The 25896-nt window shown below is 35.3% G+C and overlaps 3 protein-coding genes across 3 annotated transcripts; 2 read left to right on the top strand and 1 right to left on the bottom strand.

Annotated features, from left to right (window-relative positions):
• Positions 1–6634: 6634 nt before the first annotated feature.
• Positions 6635–8387, bottom strand: LOC126818746 (uncharacterized). The gene is made up of 3 exons (XM_050546300.2): positions 8041–8387; positions 7738–7878; positions 6635–7610 (listed from the first exon to the last, which is right to left on the bottom strand). Exons 1-3 carry the CDS (start codon positions 8344–8346, stop codon positions 7113–7115), a joined length of 945 nt encoding a protein of 314 aa, XP_050402257.1. The 5' UTR covers positions 8347–8387; the 3' UTR covers positions 6635–7112.
• Positions 8388–12380: 3993 nt separating this feature from the next.
• On the top strand, positions 12381–16586 carry LOC130012472 (BEN domain-containing protein 3-like). The gene is made up of 2 exons (XM_056100499.1): positions 12381–12602; positions 14315–16586. The coding sequence occupies exons 1-2, from the start codon at positions 12501–12503 to the stop codon at positions 15149–15151; spliced, it is 939 nt and encodes a 312-aa protein (XP_055956474.1). The 5' UTR covers positions 12381–12500; the 3' UTR covers positions 15152–16586.
• A 4851-nt stretch (positions 16587–21437) lies between these two features.
• LOC130012926 (zinc finger protein 235-like) lies at positions 21438–22772 on the top strand. Its single transcript, XM_056101090.1, has one exon. It carries the CDS (start codon positions 21438–21440, stop codon positions 22629–22631), a length of 1194 nt encoding a protein of 397 aa, XP_055957065.1. The 3' UTR covers positions 22632–22772.
• The last annotated feature ends 3124 nt before the right edge of the window (positions 22773–25896 follow it).

Genomic DNA, 25896 nt, shown 5'->3' with positions numbered 1-25896 from the left:
CAGTGCTGATGTGTCATTTTCATTTACTTGAACAGCTGTAATATTACCCTTTCCAATAATCTGTGGGGGACTACTATCAACAGTGTCTCTAGACTGTCCCTCGTCGGAGACACCCAACAGTTTAACTGTGGTGCGTTACAAGTCGAAGTGCATTGTCTACAACCTTTGGCAACATGACCAAGTTCACCACATCTGTAACAGGACACACTGTATTGATGAGTGGGATACGTCGAAACAGGTTTAGAACACGCATCTGCCTTAAAGCTGCTTATTTCATTCTGTAAATCCTGAATAGATGATATCAAGCTTGCTATGTCCTTCACCAACTCCTTGTCCTCAGCATCTTCACATGTGTCACCACAATCCATAGTTGATAATAGTAAAACACGCATACACAATATTCACAACACTACAATCGGAAATCAAATCACAAATGATTATCGCATTAATCAACAAAAATAATACGCAAATAAAACAATCAATGCACAGGAGTATGATTCGCAAAATATACACACATGAATATCACCTTCAAGACCTAAACACACACACGTGTTAATATGAAAAATATTAACACAAAAGTGTATATCATGAAAAATATAATCACAATAAATCACAACAAATGAAATAACACAATCCATAAATTGCAATATTACAACACCACAACAATATCACGATTCTTCAACGCAATCTCCAAATACTATTGTCAACTGACGCAGCTAACAATATATGAAACCCATTAATATTCACAAAATAATATAATTACAGTATATATACACACCACCATACTAATATAGCTCAACAACACCAACATGAAAATTCACTGATCACATCCAAAAGCCAAAGTTCCATATCAAAACACCAAAACAAACTTGATGTTGAATTACAAATTACCAACCAATAATCAAAATCAATGTCAAAATACAAGTCCAATATGTACAACACAATGTTAATATTATTATGTAAAAGAGATAAGGGGAAATGTACACGGAAAAATAAAGCTGAAAATGAAAGTAAGTTGTTATCTGAAAAGCAAAATCTGAAAATTAAATGAAGTAGCTAGGAAATAAAACAGAGTAGAAATAAATGAAAAACAAACTGAAATCCAAACACTTCTTTGATAAACAAAATCAAAGAAAAACAAAACCCAAATAAGCAATCAACAAAATCCAAACCCAAAAACTCAAATCAAAATCAAACTCCAATATGAATACAACCATAGACCTTCAAAACTCAAATTCCAAAAATCAAAAATATTCAAAGTTCCAATTTGAAATTCAAAACCGGACAAATCAAAATCAAAATAATCAAAGTCAAAATTCAATAAAGTCTGAAAAATGAAAAACGCTGGAATAAAAACAACAAATCACAATACTAATTTGAAACAAATGAAATGTATGCCTGTGTTTGTAATGTAATATTTTCTAATGTATCAAAATGATTATGTGATTTTATTTGGTTAAATGTAGGTGATGTTCAAGAATATAATTACAGGATGTTGTCAAAATGTAAACAGGAAGTAAGAAATAAATATGTCTTCTGACCTACAGGAAGTTGCTAAATTTAGACAACAGGAAGTTGAAAATGTAGACAAGTTACATGTCACCAAAATTCAAATTTTTGAAGAAAGAAAAAAAAATAATCTACAGAAGCACATGAGAATTCATACAGGGGAAAAACCTTATAAATATGATGTTTGTAGTAAATCGTTTACTTCCAGTAGCAATCTACAAACACACATTAGAATTCATAACAGAGAAAAGTTTTTTAATTGTGATGTTTGTAGTAAATCATTTACTACCTTTAGTAGTCTACACACATTAGAATTCATAACAGAGAAAAGTTTTTTTTAATTGTGATGTTTGTAGTAAATCATTTACTGCTTTTAGTAGTCTACAAACACACATTAGAACACATACTGGTGAAAAACCTTATGTATAATGTTTGTAGTAAATCATTTACTGATAGTAGTACTCTATAGAACCACACCAGAACTCATACAGGTGAAAGACCATATAAATGTGATGTTTGTAGTAAATCATTCAGTAGACCCTTTACCCTACAGAGACACATGAAAATTCATACTTGAGAAAAACGTCTTCAATGTGATGTTTGTGGTTAAATTCACATTTTTGATGTTTGCATTGAATCCTTCACTAGTGGTCTGCAGCAACACAGGAGAGAAAACCCCTTTTCAATGTGATGTTTGTGGTACATCATTGACAGATAAGGTGTCACCTATATAGAGGAGAGAGAGAGAGAAAAATGGGGTTTAACGTCCACTTGACACAAACTAGGTCATTTCGGGACTAACATATGGTTTAATTTTATTTCAGTAATTCGCTTGTGCGTAGGGGTCTTTAGCAGTGGGAGGAAACCAGAGGACCCAGAGAAAATCCACGAGGTTGGACAGGCGACCCTACTCCTTGTCACGTACAACCGGGGATTCGAAACCACGCCAGTTGACTCAATGACAGACTTTATGATACATGCAAATTCATTCTGATGAAAACCTTATACTAATAATAATAATAATCGTTTTCTATAGCGCTGAACATTCAGTCAGTCTGACTGCTCTGTGGCACTCTGTAGATATGATTATAAAAAACATACATGTATATACAAATAAACAAAGGAATAGTCAAGTTACAATATACAAATGGAAAGTGAGGCATTTAAATTTTAGTTCAAATGTTTGGGTAAAAAATAGGGTTTTTAGATGTCGTTTAAATATAGCCCAGTTTGGACTATTTTGGACTTCCAGAGGCAATTTGTTCCATTCTTTTGGTGCTGCGTATGCAAAAGCTCTCTCATCAAATTTTGACTTCTGTACTGGGCATACAAGTTAGTTTTAAGAGATGAATGTAAGGAACGAGAAGGTACATACTGTTTAATCAAATCGGATGGTGCTAAAGTATCGATTAAACAGTTGAATGTGATTGTGTTAATTTTGAAAATGATGCGTTGATTAACCGGTAGCCAATGTAACTGTTTTAGGTGTAATATGGTCAGATGGTTTGGTGAGAGATACAATTCAAGCTGCTTTATTCTGGATTTTCTGTAGCTGACTTACAAGCGTTTTAAGTTGAGAATACAATAAAGAATTACAATAATCTAAAGATGACATACCAAAGGCATTTATTAACATTTTAGTGGTATCAAGGTCAATATAGGAACAAATTTTCCCAATGTTATACCGATGAAAGTTCGCCTTTTTGAACAACCTGGATACATGGGTTTTCATATCAAAGGACAAGTCAAAGAGCACGCAAAGATTCCTGACACTGTTGGATGGGCTGTGCTTCCAATAGTCACATGGTTGGTGTCAATGTTCTTTTTATTCCCGATTATTATATTTTCTATTTTGTCATCGTTCAATTTAAAAAAATTGCATTGCATCCAGATTCTAATTCGTTCTGATGTAGTGGTATCTGGTGAAGGATCAAGTTCAACATGTAACTGGGTATCATCCGCATACAGGTGGTAATTAAGACCCATCTCACAGATAATATATCCAATTGGTGCAGTGTATGCCGTGAACAAAACCGTGATGTGATGTTTGTAGTAAATCATTCGTCGCTGTCAGAGACACACGAGAACTCATTCTGGTAAAAAAAAAACCAAAAAACTCATAACCTCAGAGTAGTGCGAGTTATGCCTCTTTATTTTCGGTAAAAATGTCTGACAAAAAAATTTTTGAAATCCGATCACTACAGAGTAGTAATTTACTAACACCCATTAAAACTCATACTAAAGCTGGTGGTAAATGATTCATTGACAAACATTTTTATCATAGAGATAGGGTCCAGTGATTGTGGTAAATGTTTCATTTATAAACATTTTTATCAAAAATAAAGGGACAGACAGATTCAGACAATTAAAAATCATGTGTCAACTATATATTCAGATTGATATGAAATAAAAATAGATGCGCCTTACTATGTTTCATATTTAATTCTTGTACAGTATTCAAATTTATGTTGGTAATAATGCTACAAAATAAAATAAAACCAAGTGCGAACAATCCAAACCATAAGACAGAATTCAAAGTCCTAAAAAACGTTATAGGCAAAATAGTGTATTCAAGCAAAATAGTGTAATCAGCAAATGGACTGCTCCTCGTATATAAAAATACACGACAAACAGTGGTAACAGGTGTCCGAAAGAGTAAGCTTACCCTGCCTTGCGCCACACCCGCCATAGCTTCATCCTAACTATTAGGCGAAATGTCGGTAAAATAGCGTGATTGGCCAATGAACTATCGGTATGCAAAATGCACGCGGTGAACTGTGTTAACGATGTAGTAGACATTATCAGGGAGATAGTAATAGTATACGTGTCAATTAAATGTATCTAGAATAATAGCCGAGAGAGACACGTTATATTTACCAATCAAATCAATATGACAGCCATAAAACTTTTTAAAGGTTTCAATAAGTTTAGTGCGCAAGTATCCTTGTAGTTGAAGCTTAGATGACAAATGCCTCGATCTACTTAAAAAATCAGAATAAAAGGAACAAGCTCTCGCGTAACGAATTAGCTGAGACACAAACACTCCATAAGCTGGTGATATTGGAATGTTACTACTAATAAATGGAAAGTTAACAATCGGAAAGTCAAAGTCATCACGTTTATCGTACAATTTAACACTCAGTTTATGGCAATTGTCAAAATCGAGACGCAGATCCAAGTAGGAAGCGTAATTGTCACTGTCAGTGGTGTTTTTAATTTCGAGCTCATCAGGATATATGAATTCTACATAATCACTAAATTTAGGATTATTAAGTGATAAAACGTGATCGATATATCGATAAGTGAAATTAAAAAGTCTGACTGATCGTTTATTAGTTTTCCCGAGCGTCTGTATGTAATCGGCTTCGTACGAATAGAGAAACAGATCAGCAAGCAAAGGTGCACAGTTGGTGCTCATGGGGATGCCAACCACTTGCTGATATATTTCCCCTCCAAATTCAACAAAGATGTTATCAATTAAAAAATCCAACATCTGAATTATCTTGATTTTGGAATCACTGTGATTCTTAACGAAATATGTGGAATTGTAATTTACAACTAAACATTGATATCTAGTAGTACCTGATTTAGACGAAAAGACACTGTGAGTGAATAATGTCTTTCAACCGGGCTTTTAATTTACTATGGGGAATTTTAGTGTACAAAGTAGAAAAGTGAAATGTTTGAATAGATGAGATTGAAGCTTTCATAATTCGATAGAGAGCATGCAGACCCATACCTACTTCAAACTCAGGCCAGAAATATTCCTCTAAAATGATTTGTCTTTGTTTATACAGCAAAACCTCTGAAATACATGTAAGAATAGTATGTGATGTCGAAATATTGTTTTCTTCTTTATAAAAAGGTATTTTAAAACTACATTTGTGGTTAAATCACTCGAATAAAGGCATAGCCATCTTCTGCGTATTGTCATGTTCATTAGTAGGCCTACATGTATGTGACCGGTTACATATATATCGTAGTAACACATAGTTTCATTATGGAAAATAAGTTAAAATTTAATGAAATGAAATGGGGTTTAACGTCCTACTGGGAAAATAAGTTAAAAGTTTGATAGCTAATAATGAGCAGAGATTTGTATGGATACGTTTTGCGTATATGTACGGAATATTTTGTTATCTGTGAATGGAAAATAATTGGAATGGCGATTCTAATAAAGAAAAATGGTTACAGACAAAAATTATTGTGTGATGACAAAGAACTTGAAAAAAAATGTAGCACCTTGGGTCTTTTGTCAGACGTGGAAAGCGGACCTTCCACATGTCGGTTGCCACATCCTACGTATGACGCCGGGGGTCACGTGGCTAAGTGGGTAAGACGCTGGCTCGCTAGCCTGGAGGTCGGGTGTTCGATCCCTGCATTGGCCGAGAAAGTTCATCCAGATTTTCCGGCATGGTTTAACCTTGTCAGTGATGCAGGTCCCGTGTACAAATTGGCGTGCACGTAAAAGATCCCTTGGCAGTTGGAATTTGATATAAGAGTAGGCAGTAGCGCCGCTGCCTGGGCAAAATTTCCCTCATAGCACACTGTATGGCGCATCCCCGTCTTCATTAGCCCAGTATAGGAGCCCATTTCATTTCATTTACTGCCTATTGGAGGCCTTTCATTGAGCCTGAAATGTTATCTTCTTTTCAGTTAGATCCTATACCATGGTGAAGTTTGGTGTTAGATCGAGGGGAACTAACCACAAATTTGATCAATGAGACGGTATTTCTGCACATTTAGGTGCATACATATATTGGAATTGGTGTGTGGGGGGGGGGGGGCTGCATCCCTTGGAGCCTCCACCCTCTTTGGACACGTACCTGGCCTGGATAATTGAAATTTATATGAACAAGCGCAGACTTTATGAGTTTATATGTAAACAGATCAGAAAAGTTAATAGCTTACAGTTAAGTAAAAATATAAATTTACACTGAAAGGTTGTTTTAAAAAAAACAGCAGACGGTTATAAAATGGTACAGATTATAAATCATAATCTGTTTTAAACATACATTATACAAGAGCTAAATCTGCCTATTGCAGGGGATCACATGGCTAAGTGGGTAAGACGCTGGCTCGCTAGCCTGGAGGTCGGGTGTTCGATCCCTGCATTGGCCGATTCCCTGACAACTCATCCCAAAGACAACTCATCCCAGACAACTCATCCCAATAAAAGACAACTCATCCCACTTTTAAAGACAACTCATCCCAAGTCAAAAGACAACTCATCCCAAGTCAAAAGACAATTCATCCCAACTTTTAAAACACCCGACTCATTCCAAGTTACAAATAAATACCACAAATAATCACTAATATATGAATTTATTACATCAACAATTTATTAAATTATACATTTATGTATGAATTTATTACATCGACAATTTATTAAATTATACATTTATGTATGAATTTATCACATCAACAATTTATTAAATAATACATTTATGTATGAATTTATTACATCAACAATTTATTAAATAATACATTTTATTATAACCTCAACAATATCATCAACTAATACATTTTATTAGGCCAGTCATTTAGTAATTTAGTCTGTCAGTTTGTCGTTCAGTCAGTCATTTATTACGTAAGTCTGTCCTTCAGTTCGGTCCATATATCCCCCCACATCTTTTTAGTAGCTGGTTGGTGCTTATTTCCTGACTGGTATATAAATTCCAAAGTTGAAATAACTTGCTTTGTGTAGTTCGTGATTGTTTTTTCTGGTGTCTTCTTAATTTTCCTTCTGAGACCATTTTCATTTGTGTCGGTAGCTGCGCTGCTTCTTTATACAACAAAGATATCAGTAGATAAAACTGTAAATTCCCTTTTCTGGCCTTTTGGTTGATTCGATTATGCCATCCCTCGACATCATTATTGGTTCGGATTGTCCTGCCAAACACGCTCCATGTTGGGATGGTCCATATATTACTGGTCAGCCAATTATCCATTATGTATTTCATAACCACTTTAATTTGATCGGTTGTGGCCTTTTCTTCTAATTTATTGAATGTTGGCAATATATGTTCAGCGGGTAGGAATGGCAAGGCAAGGACTTTTCTAAAAAACTTATATACAGCATCTTTCTGGCTGTAAGCAGTCTACAAAAATATAAAAAACTAATTGTGAATAAAACATAGACTAATTGTGAGTAATACCAGACAGTTGTGAATAATATCAAATAATAATATCGTTTTCAAATACTCAATTATTTCAAAAGTAACATACCTGAAGTCCGTTTTCTTGGATCTTTCTCCAAACCGCCTGGATGGATGCCTCTGGTTCTCTGTTATCCACATGCTCAGCTAGGATATTATCAACAATATTTTGTGCTGGCTCGAAGAGTGTCATAGGTGCCTTTACTTTCAACTAAAAATATAATATAATTTCAAAATATAATACAATGTTTAATTTCAAAATATAATACAATACAATGTTTAATTTCAAAATATAATACAATGTTTAATATAATACAAAGGTGCCTATAATATGTAATGAAATTTAATATGTCAAAATATAATAAATGTTTACCTCAGCCTGGATCTTGACTGCTGTCAATATTCCTGGTTTGGCGGCGTGGGAGTGCTCTGTGTTGGCGTTGTACGTCCCGACTCGTTCCTTTATAATAACTGGACAGAGGGTTGTTTTGTTGCGAATACTACACCGCCATTCAGTACTGCCCTTGTTCTGCCTTTTCATGGTAAAGGTGTGTCCGTCACTGGACACAAGCTTCCTTTTCCCTCGTTCGGTACCATTATCCACGACCTTGTATGTCACTATTGCTTCTGTTGTTGATAAATCGTCGCCTATGGACTCATCCGTCAATGAACTGTTCATAATAAAAATACAATAAAAACTGAATGTTAACAATATAAAAAAACTTGTATAGATTTGATATAGGATAAGGATAATACTAAAACTTGTTCTGGATGTGATAAACTATGCTTGTACTTACTTTTCCTGGATATTTTCTGGCATATCGACATCAGGGCAAATTTAGTACAATAGTGTTGAATTTAATACAATAGCTTTGAATTTAAAAAACAACATTAAAGTCTTACCAGTATTACATGTCCTATGCTGCCATCGTTCACACCCGTCACACTGAACAGTATTTTTATACAATACCCCAGCTTTGACACTTACTCAAACCATTGTAATTAGCATTATGATATTTGTCTTTGATGTGCTTCACCAATTTAATTAGTTTGTAATAGGGGTAAATACTACAACTCAGTTTAGTTAATCGTTGTTTTGTTAATTGATTTTGTTTGAAGTGCTTCATGATGAAAGAATAAAACAAACACATCTACCAATGTGTTAAAACAACAAAGTACTAAAACACTAATACAAACAGTAATCATCAATTTATTACAACAACAATATCAATTGGAATAAAACAAAGAGTAATCACCAATTTGATTAAAACAACAATATCAATTTGATTAAGATAACAAATTCTGATTGGTTATGGTCTGAGTGGTCTTCAAAGATAGCAATTGTATTGAAACAAATATCACTTATAAGTTATATTTGTTGGGATGAGTTGTCTTCTAACTTGGGATGAGTTGTCTTATATTGGGATGAGTTGTCTTGGGATGAATTGTCTTTGGGATGAGTTGTCTGGATACCACCTTGTTTTGTTAATTGATTTTGTTTGAAGTGCTTCATGATGAAAGAATAAAACAAACACATCTACCAATGTGTTAAAACAACAAAGTACTAAAACAGTAATACAAACAGTAATCATCAATTTATTACAACAACAATATCAATTGGAATAAAACAAAGAGTAATCACCAATTTGATTAAAACAACAATATCAATTTGATTAAGATAACAAATTCTGATTGGTTATGGTCTGAGTGGTCTTCAAAGATAGCAATTGTATTGAAACAAATATCACTTATAAGTTATATTTGTTGGGATGAGTTGTCTTCTAACTTGGGATGAGTTGTCTTATATTGGGATGAGTTGTCTTGGGATGAATTGTCTTTGGGATGAGTTGTCTGGATACCCATTGGCCGAGAAAGTTCATCACGATTTTCCGGCGTGGTTTCCCCTTGTCTGTGATGCAGGACGGAGGGCCTGACAAGGACAGCTGACTCGTCGTAACAATAGCCACTGCCAACTTTAAACATGCCTGTCCAACTTAAAGAACCCTATACTCCAGCCAAATGTCTTGGTTTGTGTTGAGATTATAATCTCATAGAAATTGATGGGACGAAATGGCCTATTATGAGTTATTCGGGTAGGATAGATCCGCATCTTCTTTCAATATACAACTATTTCAATGTTTGTTCCGGAAATGAACATGGGATAGCGAAGAAGGGCGGTTTTCTTTATGCAAACTCACTTCTCGTCTGTGGAAATTAACATTGTTAAACCCTCACCGGCTATTATTGTTTTGAAGCGTTAAATCAACTTGTATCTGTAGACCTCAGCTGTAAACATCAACAAGTAACGGTCATAACATCACAATGGTAAGATGTCGGCGTTATTTCACTTTGGGACTCGCGTCATTTGACCGCGACATTTGGGACTCGGGTATACGACGTTTGGGGCTCGGGTATACGGCATTTGAGACTCGAGAAAAAATGGTGGACACAATATGCCAATTGAATTATAAGTAGGCCTATATTTTATTATAATCAAAAAATACCAACGATTTAAATAAAATATATTTTTAACAATACATTTATTTAATACATAATTGACAGATTGAATAAAATTTATTTTAACAATACCGTTAAAAAATACATAATTCACAGATTGAATTTAATTTCTTTATTATTATTCTTAATCTGTCTTCGGACATCATCTAAAACGAAAAAAGATAACTTCTTAAGAGTTCCAAATGTGGTTTATATTGAGTCCCAAATGATGCCAATCAAGTCCCAAACGTCGTCAAATGAGTCCCAAACGTCGTCAACTGAGTCCCAAATGTCGTTTATGTTGAGTCCCAAATGACGTGATACCTAACAGTTCCCGTGGTCGAAGAAATTTGAAATTTGCAGAAGATGTTAAGGGGGGCTAGCCATGACCTAACACACAAATCTCAAGCGAATCGCTCAATGACTTTTCATATTACTGACCTGTTACCTTCTGATATCACAAACAATTCCATGCCTGAAAAGAATATGGCGTTTTGAACTCGGATAGGTGACGTTTCGGACTCGGATAGGTGACGTTTCAGACTCAGGAATAAGACTGTATCCCAGGTATCATTTACAGTTCCTACCAAATTTTTGAGACCAGAATCGCGCCGACGCGGCGAAAAAAAACACTCCGAATTCTCTTAGATTTCACGGTGAAATTTCGCTTAATTCGGCGGCGATTTTTCTCTAAGATTCGCCGTGTTTCTCTAGGAATTCGCCGTGTTTCTCTAGGAATTCACCGTGTTTCTCTAGGAATTCACCGTGTTTTCTCTAGGAATTCACCGTGTTTCTCTAGGAATTCACCGTGTTTCGGTAAAAGTACATCGTGCTTTGCCGTGCTTCCCGCAAGGAATTTGCGAGCCTACCTTAAGCTAGGGTCGAACTAATATTGTCTATAATACATTTGTAAATTGAAGGGGTTGTAATATAGTAATGCTCCCGGGAATATGTTTAAAGTACAGGCCGATTTGAATAACAAATGAGTTAGGTAATCTCGGGGAGACATTTACCGGCATTCTGTATAGGTTAGGATTTTTTTCCCCAACGCACTGTATACATGTACATACATAACGCCGGCGAAAATGTATGCCAAAATAAACAACTTACAATTTTTTAAACGTATCATTACATCTTCGTCTATAACTTAGATGTAACCCACCAATTATTGGCTGCTATCAAATCCAAACTTTAAATTATATATTTGTACGATGAGATTTTACACACTACTTCATAACCCGCAGCTTCAGTTAAACTAAATCAACGCCCCATAAAGCACAGCGCCATAAATCACTTCCGCAATGCGTTAGTCACGTGGTCAGAAACGCGCGAAAACCTGAGCTGTTGGGTTCGACACGGGGACTATATTCTTAGCAAATCTTGACTGTCACCGGTATATGATAACAATGTATTATGACGTATTAAAACAATTCACCATGAAGCACATCAAAGACAATCAGTTAAAACAACGATAACTGAGTAGTGATTAATTCGTATTATCTGTACTCATCCGTGTTAATAGCTGCAATAATTCTTAATCACGGCTACAATTGATACTCTATTCGGGGCTTTGAGCAAGTAAAATTAGGTTTAATTACAAAATGATGACAGTTTGCGTGGAAATAAGTAATTATGTTACAGTTATTCTGTATTTTCTAGCAAAACGGAAGACATCAGTAGTGGACTACTCGAACCAATAATAAAGAGTTGTTTTAATAAATTGATAATTGTGTTTTAATATGTATCTGTTTTCTTTGAATTAATAAAGTGTTATGTATTACCCGTGGTATTTTGTCACAATGAAGCAAAACCAAGATGTTTTCTTAGGGAGCCAGACTTTGTTTGTATATAGAAGAGCTTGAATCTGATGATTACATTGTATTAACCACCTGAATGGGTCAAATTTAAACAATGACATGGCTTCCTGTAGATTTGTCGAAAGCCTTTGTCTCTTAGCTTGGTGGTTGAGAAGTATTATCGTTTGTTTTATATAAAATTAATTGGAGTAAATAGAATCAAAGAACTTTTGCCGATACCTTGTACGTATAAATGGCAGGTTATAGTCGAATGGTTTATTTCGAGATTATTCAATACGACAGGTTATCATTAATTCAATACGGCATCATGTGGAGAAATCAAACCAAGGAGTACTCGCATTATCTGGTTAAGTTTGACGACGGTGGCTTACTGGTTGTTCCCAGAAGTAGGATATTAGAAGAGGGTAGGATTGCGGAGAATGGGAAGTACAAGGTGCAATATAACAAACCCGAAGATGTGTCTGACGCTGTTATTATAAAGACTGGAGACTACTTGACATTGTCAAGGCTAAAGAGGGAGATGGGACAAAAGAAGAAAGATGAGCATCAAAAGAACCCCAGTACAATCCCGACACCAAAGCGTACCTTAACGACGAGTCGCTTACCCCAACCGAAAAGAAAGGTAAATAGTTTTCACAAAAACAACATAACAAAAATATACAACAATTTAATAATTTTATTGCAATCGTTTTCTGACTTTAGGGTCGTTTAGGAGTTTTTGATTAAAATGATTACTGTCCTTCCCGAATGAACGTTCGGACCCAAAAAGTCTTTTAGGCATATCAGCCGTGGCTTTCCCACCCACCACCACAACAACCGGAACAACCTTGTACATGTGATCAATAAAGCGATTACATATGTCACGCGTAAGCACGTTGTACCAAAAGTCTTGGCAGTAATTACAGAGTTCTTCTTTTGTGGTGGGGTTCTTTTTCGATACGTAGCGCTTCAGCATATTCCACACCATTTCGATTGGATTTAAGTCTGGGCTTTCGGGGGGGGGGGGGGGGTGCACCACCAGTTAATGTTATTGTCCTCCATAAATGTTTTTGCAAGTCGGGATGTGTGCTTCGGATCATTATCCTGTTGGAAGCGATGTCCATCGTGAAATCTCTTATTTATGAATGGTAGTAAAGTTTTTTTTAAAATTTCCTCTGTATAGAAAACACTGTCCATAATACCATCAAATATAAGAAGTTGGCTTTTTCCTTTACGACTAATACCCCCCCACAAGTGAACTTTGTATGGGTGTTTTGGGCGACACTGTTGTGGTGCTCTCTGATCTTTTTGTCTATATGCAACTGTTTTGTTATCGTGTAGTTGTATTGAGCATTCGTCTGTAAATATCACATTATCAAACTGGTCATTGGTCTCTAATAAATGTCTACAGAATTCAACCCTTTTTTCTTTATTCTGGTCTCTGATTAGTTGACAATATCGTGGTTTCGTTGATGTATAACCGGCAAAATCAATGGCGCGTCTGACTGTACTAATCGAGGTGTCTGTGCCGTGTGCTGAAAGTGTTTTCTGGATATCCCTGGCAGACTGTGCTGGGTTCTGTTGAAATTCGTTATCAATAAATACTATGTCATCGGAACACAAGTTGTTAAAATGGTGGGTTTTTTCAGTCAATACGCACTTGTTGTCAAATCGTCCTTCAATATATGCGGTTACCGTATATTTTACACCGGACAAAGACACATTCACATTAGATTGGTTAAGGTATCTATGTATAGCAGAACACTTCCAGTCTTTCTTGTGGAGTTCAACAATTTTTAATTTATCCAAGTGTGGTATACGAGTAGCAGGCATTTTTATGAATTGAGCTACTGGTTTCTTGGGTTTTATGGAGGAATCGACTACGACAATACACATGAACAGATATGCAAAAAATATACATGCGCACACGTGTCATCATATTTATATATTCAAATGGTTTCAGTCTAATTAACAAGTGACATGTCAATGTGCCGTGTCTATTCCATGGTGTGACAAATTAAGAAATGGCTGAGGTCAGACACAAAGTTACTGCTAAGTGTTAGAGTTCTTATCAGTAAATTAATTAACCCAAGTCTCTTAATTTCATGTTCAGCTTAGAAAACAAGCGAGTACTTTGGAAAATATTTTAAAATTAAAACTCGCAGCCATTTTCCATAATAGCAATGTAGTACAGATTTATATAGTGCATCTGAGACAAGCAGTTCAAACTTATTTGTCTTTTTTTTCATCTGATGTCATTATTAAATATTAAAAGTCCAATTCTTTAACCCTCAAAATATTGAAGTGTTGTTGAATGAATAAAAATAAATATATTTTATTCTCTTGTCTTTTCAGAAAATGGCATCAGTTATCCGTCGAACGACGCTAGAAAGTTTCAGTTCCAATGACCCACGTGATCTGTCAATTTCTAATGTATCCTCGAGCTCCTATTCAACTAGCTCAACACCAGAATCAGTCTTCCAGGCATCATCAAGAATACCAGTGCCCGTACGTGTAACAGTACCCCGAGATGTCGAATCGCCCTCTACGTCTGAAGAACAGTCCCTCCTGCAAGCCCTGCCAGATTTACAAGATTGTGAAATTACATGTAGGCAGCTTTTTAGGACACCTAATAGGAACAGGCAGAAAACACTCTCAGCAGTAGAAAGGTACATGAAGACAATGAATAAAAAGCAGCATGAACTACAACTAGAAGTCAAGGGACTGCGACAAGAATTAAAGGATATGAATAATCTTGTTTTGTTGATACTACAGAGACTCCCCCCTCATGGCGAGGGACAAGATCAGCAGATACCACCAGTACCTAGTCCCCAGCCCGCCACACAGACGCTGCCAACGCCTGAAACTGACACATCAAAATTTGGTGATATCCCACCGGAATTTCGTATTTCTGCTGAAGATCTGAACGCCATGCACCTCCATGCTTTTAATGCCGGCCATTTCGCAACTAAAATAGTACAAAGACTTTTTCCGGAACTGACCGGACCCGACAACTTACGGCAGAAATATTCGTATTTCGGTGGGGGTAGATGCAATAAGCTAGAACTCGATACACGACGGAAATCATTCGTCGTAAGATATGTTTTACATCATTATCCTCAAGTGCAAGAAAAACATGCCTGGCAAGAGCGCGTGGTCGTAAAGATTAACGAATTTCTAAGACGAAAATGAATTTTATGTGTGTATAGACAAAAAAATTTTTAAATAGAAAAAAACAAACATTTTATGTGTGTGTGTAGACAAAATATTTTTTTAAAAAGAAGAAAAAAAAGGTGTTTGCGATGGATTTGAATACATTGTTTACCAAGTGTCAAGACTTTATGTGAGTAAATACATGTACTAACTGCAATAAAAAATGAATTCACTTTTAGTGCATGTATGATTATTAAATTTTGACTGTAAAATATTATGATTTGTATACATTGTGCATATGTATTACATGTACATGTTTAACCTAATTTCGATTTTCAATAAAAATCATGTCAATGGAACCAAAAGAATATATTGTATGATTATTTAATTTTGACTGTAAAATATTATGATTTGTATACGTTGTACATTTGTATTACATGATTAACTTACTTTCGATTTTCAATAAAAATCATGACAATGGAACCAAAAGAATAAAATGCTACCCAAAACATCTCTTTAATTGTCGGTTATGGATTTATTATGCAATATCGATGCAGGTTCAATCACGAAACTTGCGCTTACACCGTCTAGTATAGCTTTTGAGCTGCTGATATGTATATGCAGTAGAAAATCGGGAAGTTGAACGTACGAAGGAATGGAATCATTCAGAAGTGTACTCAAAATAAGTAAATTATAACGGGGTGATGACGAGAATTAACACACGTGTGGCCATTGTATAAATATATGCCATGTACGCGTCTGTGTGAAATGGCTTTATTTAATATCCGCTTCTACCGAAATGAAATGAGGGGCACCCAGTAGATGTATATTGTCACAGTACCCCTTCCCACCCATATTGTTTTAATGCGTCATAATACATTGTTATTATGTACCGGTGACAGTCAAGATTTGCTAAGAATATAGTCCCCGTGTCGAACCCAACATCTCATGTTTTCGCGCGTTTCAGACCACGTGACTAACGGTTAACCACATTGCGGAAGTGATTTATGGCGTTGTGCTTTATGGATTTAGTTTAACTAAAGCTGCGAGTAATGAAGTAGTGTGTAAAATCTCATCGTATATAATTCAAAGTTTGGATTTGGTAGCAGCCAATAAGATGAAATGATACGTTGTAAGTTATTCATTGTTTACATACGCCGTACACGGTGGCACCACGTTATACATGTACAGTGTGTTAGAAATAAAAAAATACGACCGTAGCTGCCTCGCCAACGGTTAACATATCTTGTATTCAACTTAAATAAATTACATTTTCCGTCAACATGCTTACATCGGGATGATATCGGCACTCAAGCGATTCACCGTGTTCCACCGCGAAACACTATAATTCACCGTGAAACACCCTATTTCGCGGTGATTTGGCAAGCTGCCGTTTCGCTAGCGATTCTCCGAGATTCCACCGTGAAATAGAGTGTTTTTCCACGGTGTTCGGTGTTTCTAGTCTCAAACTCCAGACACGTAGTGTAATCTTGTGTATCTAGCACTAATTTCTTTCACATTTGTTAATGAGTGTCCAATTTACTTTTAGTTAATTTTCATTTTCACAACAACTGAGTGTGCTAGCCATCGGAATGCCGATCAAACACTTGATCTGCATACTGGCAGAATAAACAAAAAATAATCTATCTAATTTAACCCATAGGTTGATAAAAAATAAAACGTATAAAGATTAATATCTCAGTAACATTCTAAATATAAACATTTTGCTGAATATCGACACTGATAAACACTCTATGGGGTCAGTAGTAGACTGGTTTGTTTACGTTTTTTGTCTTTTACCACTGTATTTCGCGTGCTCTGCGGACTGTTATCAGTAAAGATTGCCACAGTTTCGTGTCATTTTTTGAAAGAAAATTGAATGAGGATTAATTTGGTATAAGGTTTGCCATATCTATATGTCGTACTAAGACACTAAAATTAGCTTTGAAATCGGAACAAATTTTTAAATAATAATTAACGTGAATGATTACAAGAAAATTAACTCATTTTTTTCTGCTTTTGTTACTATTTATAGGAAATGTATTTCATTATTGGCAAATGTGGTGTACAGGGATAGAAATTCACGTGAATCTCTGAATCTGATTCGCGCAAGGATTCTTGCAAGAGCTTACGTTACGTTAGCACATTTAAAGGTGATTTTGATAATCCGGTAAAAAAAACAAAATACGCTTGCTGATAATTCATGATAGGTTCAGTAAAATACACCACATGGCGAATAAAGATGATCTCGGCATGGTTTGCGAATCGCATGTCTTTACGCTCCGTCCGTGTGAATTCCAGGTACCAGTAAATATTGAAATAATAACTGGATCATACATTGATGGATTCACTGACCAGTTGTTAGGTAAATTTAAATCTTCAATGAATATAATCCCCTGGTAGAACACTGAATACGTACACACAAATACAATGCCTTCTCTGTTGAAAGTTGTTAAGGACGAAGCCCATAGAGACATAAATGCCTGGTCTATATGTCATACTATCTGTTCATATAATTTCATGTTTTATACGGCCTTTTTATGCGATCTGTTTAGCAGTATAGGTGCCCTGAGCCGTTGTCTGCAAGCTCGAGACCTCTCTTACGAGAACATGAAGATAAACGTTGATATCTTCCTATCCTCCCTGACATCTACATACCTGGGAGAAACTCCAATATACGGTCCAAAATTGTTACAATTCCTAGAAGATACGAGAGATAACAACACATATATGGGGGAAGAATTACAGAAGGAAAAGGATGGCGAGTGTCTGCAAGATGACGTCATCTCTGTCGTAAAAACAGTTGTCAATAATATAACCGACAGGTTCCCCGACAATACTAAAATGGCTGCATTCCGGATTTTTTCACCCAAAAACTACCCGGACAATGCCCAACTACCAACATTTGGGACAAAAGAAAGAGCTATCAATATTATTAGAACATTTTTGCGACAGCAGACAGTCATCAACCACTGGTGTTAGCCTGCCGATAAATCGCCTTGAAGCGGAGGGAGAATAGTCCGTCTTCAAGACGATGGTCAAAGAAAATTACTCCACGCTGAGTTATAGCGACTTACTAAACCGATTGACAACATTAGGATTGGCCGACCAGTATCCAAATATGATTCGCCTGATTAAGATTGGTCGTGTTTTGCCCGTTAGTAGCGTTGATTGTGAGTGCGGATTCTCACGCCAAAATGTAATAAAAACCAAGTTACGATGTTCTTTGAGAATGAAAACCCTTGACGAACTAATGAGGATTTCTATGGAGGGACCACCACTTGCCGAATTCCAACCAGCATGTTCTTTACAGAAATGGAAATCTTGTAAAAACTGACGAGTATATACGGGTGATGTTGTAAATAAATTACGAAAATAGTGTCCTATCGGTGAATGAATGTATATTGTATTATTATATTTTATGAATGTATAAATAAATGATAATAATTGATTACATGTGTTCTTTTATTTATTAGGGAGATGGGTGGGTAGAAATGTCGATATGAGATTGAATTTTTGTGTGACTGTCCTTGACCCAATTAAAACCGATCGACATTCTGATAGCATTAAGTTTTTGGCTTCTTATTATGTGCTAAAAATAGCACCACTTTCTCCATGAGAAAAATGACCGGTTGGGAAAATTTTGAAGTGGAAGCCCTGGTACACGGAAAGAAAAACAGTGGGTATTTTCCCGACAGAATCTCAATTCCAATGACATGTGACAAATCGGTTGGAATTAGGTCAATAAACCAGATCTAAATAGCGTTTACCGATTTTTTATTTTATACACATGCTGACATAGGCTTAATTTTAAATATATTATTGACGGATATATCATTGTTGTACAGAATTTTATTTTATAGCAATTTCAGTTGTGGTTGTCATTGTGCTGTTTGTCTATCAGCGACGAATGAAGAAAAACTTTTGCAAGTTACGTGAATTATAGTTACGTGATGGACAAAAGACTATAAATTGTGCTATGAAGAAATGCCATGGTGCCATATCAACTTAGTTTGGATAAGGCATTTACTGAATATTACTTTTGACACTATTTAAGTGTTCACCAAAAAATCCATCTGGTTATTTTATTTTTATCATTGTTCTTGTATTTTGATGTTTTAGATTAACACAATAAACACAATTTTGTTTTTTAGACAGTATTATTAATTAAAATTTGGAGGATTCGCTCAGATACCATATATGAGAATCCTCTTAGATTCTCGCAAAAAATGAAAAATTTCTAGACCTGGTTTAACGTCCTACTGTTCTGCTCCTATACTGGGCTAATGAAGACGGACATACGCCATACAGTGTGTTATGAGGGAAATTTTGCCCGGGCAGCGGCACTATCACCTACTCTTATATTGAATTCCAACTGCCAATGTATACACGGGACCTCAGTTTTTCATCTCATCTGAAGGACTAGACAGCTGTCCTTGTCAGGCCCTCCGTTCTGCACCATTTTTAGGATAAACTGCAACATGATACATTGTATTTCTAAGGCATTTTTGATTTTTTCACCGAACAACAAACTTAGTTGCCATGGGTATGTGGAAGAGTCAATCAAATGTATTTTGATATATGTGGACATGGAACCGTATATTGCATTTATTTCCTAATGGGTAGTACTAAAGATTATTATTAACATTGAAATTCGTGAATAACATTCCATGGCAAGGAATAGAAGTGGTCTTTGACTTGACAGACATTACAAATGTTGAACTTGCAGCCTCAACCAGCTTCCGGATACGATATATTTTGACCTGTTGAACTTGACGTTATAACTTTTATATATTACCAGAAACTAATAATGTTATAACTTTTATATATTACTGGAAACTAAAGATGTTATAATTTTTATACGCTCACATTTTCATGTGGACGTATATTGTCGTCGCCCCTGTCCGTCCGTCCACAATTTGTTTGTGGACTCTCTACAGGTCACAATTCTTGTCCGATTTTGACGAAACTTGAAATATAGCTTTATCCCCAAAAAATCTCTGCGGCTTTCGATATTGGCATGTATCGGATCGAAACTTCATGGATTATGGCCCCTGTTTGTACGAAAAGTCACGTTTTTAGCTTGTGGACCCTATAGAGGTCACAATTTTTATCCGATTTTGTTGAAACTTGAATTGTAAGTTTATAACCCAAAGATCTCAGTTCCTTTCGATATTCGCGCATATCGGACTGTAACTTCCTGAATTATGGCCCCTGTTTGTACGAAAAATCGCGTTTTTAGCTTGTGGACTCTATAGAAGTCATAATTTTCATCCGATTTAAAAAAAGGTATTTTTATATCACCGTTACACCCTAAGGACGACTGAGTTCAAATTTTATGAAAATCGGCCCAAAATTGACAGACAAAATGGCCGCCGTTCGTTCTCAAATAGCGTAAAAATATGGTATATCAAGGTTGTGGACCCTATAGAGGTCACAATTTTTATCCGATTTTGTTGAAACTTGAAATGTAAGTTTATAACCCAAAGATCTCGGTTCCTTTCGATATTCGCGCATATCCAACTGTAACTTCCTGAATTATGGCCCCTGATTGTACGAAAAATTGCGTTTTTAGCTTGTGTACCCTGTAGAAGTCATAATTTTTATCCGATTTAAAAACCCGTATTATTATATCACCGTTACACCCTAAGGTCTTGGTTCCTTTCGATATTCGCACATATTGGATCATAACTTCCTGAATTATGGCCCTTGATTGTACGAAAAAATCACTTCTTTTTTTGAGCTTGTTCTCTGTCCATCTCTTGCAAAATGTGGGCGTATCTTGCATGGCAACCGCTTGTTATATGTTACAGGAAACTAATAATCTTAAAACTTTTATATATTGCAGGAAACTGTTGATGTTAAATCCTTTCATCAATGTACAATTTGTGATGAAATTTTTCCAGAATTTGATGATTTCGAAAACCACTACAAAGTGCATGCCATAGAAGAGAAAACTGATGACGTAGATGGATATCGTCATGTTAAAGAAGAGAAAACTGATGATGTAGATGAATATTGTCATGTTAAAGAAGAGAAAACTGATGACGTAGATGAATATTGTCATGTTAAAGAAGAGAAAACTGATGATATTGAAACATGCTATCAGTGTGATTTGTGTGATGAAGAATTTAAATTAGAAACTGATTTAGAAAAACACTGTGAAAATCATGTTAAAGATGGGGAGTCTGTTTTACAGCATGATAGAAAAATAGAGACAAGTTTTAGCCAGAATGCTGAAAAAGAAAAACACAATTCACAAGAGTCTAAGAAATGTGATGTTTGTAACAAATCATTTATTAATGAATATTACCTTCAAATTCACATGAGAAATCATACAGTAGAAAAGTCTTTTAAATGTGATGTTTGTAGTAAATCTTTTACTCGGAATAGTCAATTACAGAGACATATCAGAATTCATACTGTAGAAAAGTCTTATAAATGTGATGTTTGTAGTAAATCATTCAGAGATAATAGTACTCTAAACCAGCACACCAGAATTCATACTGGTAAAAAACCCTTTAAATGTGATGTTTGTAATAAATCATTCACACGGGATGGAGACCTACAGAGACATATCAGAATTCATACTGGTAAAAAACCTTATAAATGTGATATTTGTAGTAAAACATTCTCTGCTAGTGGTAATCTACATAAACACATAAAAACACATACAGCAGACAAACCTTATAAATGTGATGTTTGTAGTAAATCATTTACTCAGAGTAGTAATCTACAGACTCACAGGAGAATTCATACAGGTGAAAAACCTTATAAATGTGATGTTTGTTTTAAGTCATTTACTAGAAGTTTTGATCTACAGAAACACATCAGAATTCATACTGGTGAAAAACCTTATAAATGTGATGTTTGTAGTAAATCATTTACTTCCAGTAGCAATCTACAAACACACATTAGAATTCATAACAGAAAAAACTTTTTTAAATGTACTGTTTGTAGTAAATCCTATACTTCAAATAGAAATCTAAAAATACACATTAGAATTCATAGTGATGAACAATCTTATAAATGTGATGTTTGTAGTAAATCATTTACTACTGGTAGTACTCTACAAAAACACATGAGAATACATACAGGTGAAAGGCCTTTTCAATGTGATGTTTGTGGTAAATCATTTACTGATAGTAGTCAACTACAGTACCATATAAGAATTCATACAGGTGAAAGACCTTACAAATGTGATGTCTGTAGCAAATCATTTACTAATAACGGTCATCTACAGAAACACATGCAAATTCATACAGGTAAAAAACCTTATAAATGTGATGTTTGTAAGAAATCATTTAGAACCACATCTTATCTTAAAGTGCACACGAGAAGTCATACAGGTGAAAAACCTTATAAATGTGATGTTTGTAGTAAATCATTTACTGATAGTAGTACTCTACAGAACCACACCAGAACTCATACAGGTGAAAAACCATATAAATGTGGTGTTTGTAGTAAATCATACAGTAGACCCTTTACCCTACAGAGACACATGAAATATCATACTTGAGAAAAACTTCTTCAATGTGATTTTTGTGGTTAAATTCACATTTTTGATGTTTGCATTGAATCCTTCACTAGTGGTCTGCAGCAACACAGGAGAGAAAAACCCTTTCGATATTCGCGCATATCGGACCGTAACTTCCTGAATTATGGCCCCTGATTTTACGAAAAATCGCGTTTTTAGCTTGTGGACCCTACAGAGTCCGTAACTTCCTGAATTATGGCCCCTGATTTTACGAAAAATCGCGTTTTTAGCTTGTGGACCCTACAGAGGTCCTAATTTTTATCCGATTTAAAAAAACATATTATTATATCACCGTTACACCATAAGGACGACTGAGTTCAAATTTCGTGAAAATCAGCCTAAAATTGACAGACAAAATGGCCGCCGTTCGTTCTCAAATAGCGTAAAAAATATGGTATATCAAGGTTGTGGACCCTATAGAGGTCACAATTTTTATCCGATTTTGTTGAAACTTGAAATGTAAGTTTATAACCCAAAGATCTCGGTTCCTGTCGATATTCGCGCATATCGGACTGTAACTTCCTGAATTATGGCCCCTGATTGTACGAAAAATCGCATTTTTAGCTTGTGGACACTATAGAGGTCATAATTTGTATCCGATTTAAAAAAACGTATTATTATATCACCGTTACACCATAAGGATGACTGAGTTCAAATTTTGTGAAAATCGGCCTAAAATTGACAGACAAAATGGCCGCCGCTCGTTCTCAAATAGTGTAACAGTGTACATTGACAAAATATGCAATATATTTTATTTTAGATATTTTATTCTTATGCATTTTAAAAAAATGTATATTTTATAGATTATATAGTTTATTTTAAATGTATATATGTTTATTAAAGACGTCGAGTCTATATTGCATAAATCAACCTTGACGCTGATTTGGTGTCAATAGATCTTAAGCATATTATATAATTGTATACTGATATAGAAGAACTTGAATAGAGGGTCCTTTATTGGTTGTTTATTTTAAAGTAATTAAGTAAGATTAATGGTGACAGCTTTAACTTTAAAAACAATACCTAGGATTACACTGACGCTATTACTCGGGTAGTCGTTACCTGACATATTAAGTCAAGCGAGTCTAGATCCGGCCAATCAGATTTCGTATCGAGTAATGGGCGTCTTCCGTAAATGGTCTTCCACCAATCAAAAAATGAGATTAATCCAACACGTGGCATCTCTAATATTTGCCGGGATTTTTGGAAGATATAAATATATCTAGCTAAACTTTCACCATTATCTTCACTTAATAAATTACATTGAAACGACAATATTGGATCTCTCTTATATTCAGGTAAGCCTCTATGTATATTTTAATTGTTTAAACTATTATATATTTTATTCTAACCTTTGACTTAGAATTATATCCTTTTATATCGGATCAATACGATTAGTAGAATCGAGTATTACAAAAATAGATATAAGTAAACGTATTGTGTCATTTGATGAGGGAATACCTGACATAGCATTGATATCGAACAACATAGGCTAAGTTAGACCCCAAAAATCTATCACACTTAAAGCTCGTCATCACGTTGACGTACCTGTGAGATTGGCAAATTTTAACTATTGTAACGCAGTTTTATTAGAACCAAATCCCATTCTTGTAAAAAAAGGTATTGTAGGAGCTAGATGTCTTGTTCAACCATTGGAAGGAAAGGCTGTGCTACGTTTATTAAACTCCACAAATAAAAATATAAATAATATTGAAGAGAATTCTATAATGGACTTATTAGACAATGAACATAGCACGCCTGCAAATCCTGGCGGTAATGTCATGTCTTTAAAATCCGAGGAATCTCGTGAAAATGAATGAACAGATTCTGACTTATCGGATAATGAGAAACGGGAATTATTGTCATTTTTGAATACAAATCGACACGTATTTGCGAAGAATCTTAAAGAATTGGGTAAAACAAAGGGTTACAAACACGTCATAGATACTATGGAAAACGAAGGTCCGGTACGTTCACAATTTTATCGACAATCGGCCGAACTTAGAAAGGAAACCTCGCGGCAAATAAAAGAAATGCTTGACAACAATATCTGCGTTGAAAGCAACTCACCCTGGCGGTCACCGGTCATTATGGTTAAAAAAAAGTCCGGAGAATGGAGATTCGCTGTAGATTACAGAAAATTAAATAAAATTACTAAACCAAATTATTTTCCAATAATACGCTTTGAGGACGTCATAGATTCTGTTGGGGAAGCACAAGCAAAAATATTTTCAGTATTAGACTGCGCGAGTGGATTTTGGCAATTAGAAATGGATGAAAGTACAAGACACAAGGCAGCATTACACAAAATGGCGTGTATGAATGGAAGCGAATGCCTTTCGGATTAAGTAACGCTCCAATGACTTTTCAAATGGTAATGACTGAAATATTACGCGACATGAATTGGCAGTACGCTCTTGTCTACGTCGATGATATCATCATTTTTAGTAAAAATTTCCGCGAACACATTCAACATCTTAAAAATGTTTTCCAAAAATTGAGCAAAGCGGGTGTGACACTAAAGCCTAATAAGTGTAAATTTGCAGCACAAAGTGTTAAGTACTTGGGACACATTTTTAGTAAAGATGGAATTTCAGTTAACCAAGAGAAAACCGAAGCTGTACAAACTATTCCAGTACCAAAAAACCAGCATGAGATTAGACAATTTTTAGGCCTTTGTAACTATTACAGAAGATTCATTTTTAATTATTCACATATCGCACAACCTTTGAATGATTTACTACGAAAAGATATAAAATTTGAATGGACAGATAAATGCCAAAATGCTTTTGAAACTTTAAAAAAGACGTTAGTGTCGCCACCTATCTTTTCCGGATATGTCCAAACCGTTTATATTGACAACTGACGCTTCCGGTTTCGCGCTTTGTTACATTCTTTCTCAGATTGATAAAGACGGACGCGAGCACGTTATTCATTACGGCGGTAGGTCTTTGCATCCCTTTGAAAAAAAATGGGCAGTTACCGAACAAGAATGCTTAGCCGTTTTGGAAGGAATCAAAACATTTAGAGTTTATTTGGCTTCTTCTCCTTTTCAAGTCATAACTGACCACAAAGCCTTAACATGGCTCAAAGATACAAAGCACACGTCAAATAGACTTCTTAGGTAGGCAATCCAAATTCAAGATTACCAATACGAAATTGTGCATAGACCAGGAAAGAAAAATCAAAATGTAGACGCTCAGTGGCGAAGAATGTATCCCGAAAAACCTGTCAATGAAAGCATTGA

This window comes from Patella vulgata, chromosome 1, assembly GCF_932274485.2.
Source record: "Patella vulgata chromosome 1, xgPatVulg1.2, whole genome shotgun sequence".
Classification (NCBI taxonomy): Eukaryota; Metazoa; Mollusca; class Gastropoda; family Patellidae; genus Patella; species Patella vulgata.
The sequence above is the reverse complement of the archived record's forward strand: the minus strand, read 5'-3'. Positions and strand labels throughout refer to the sequence as shown.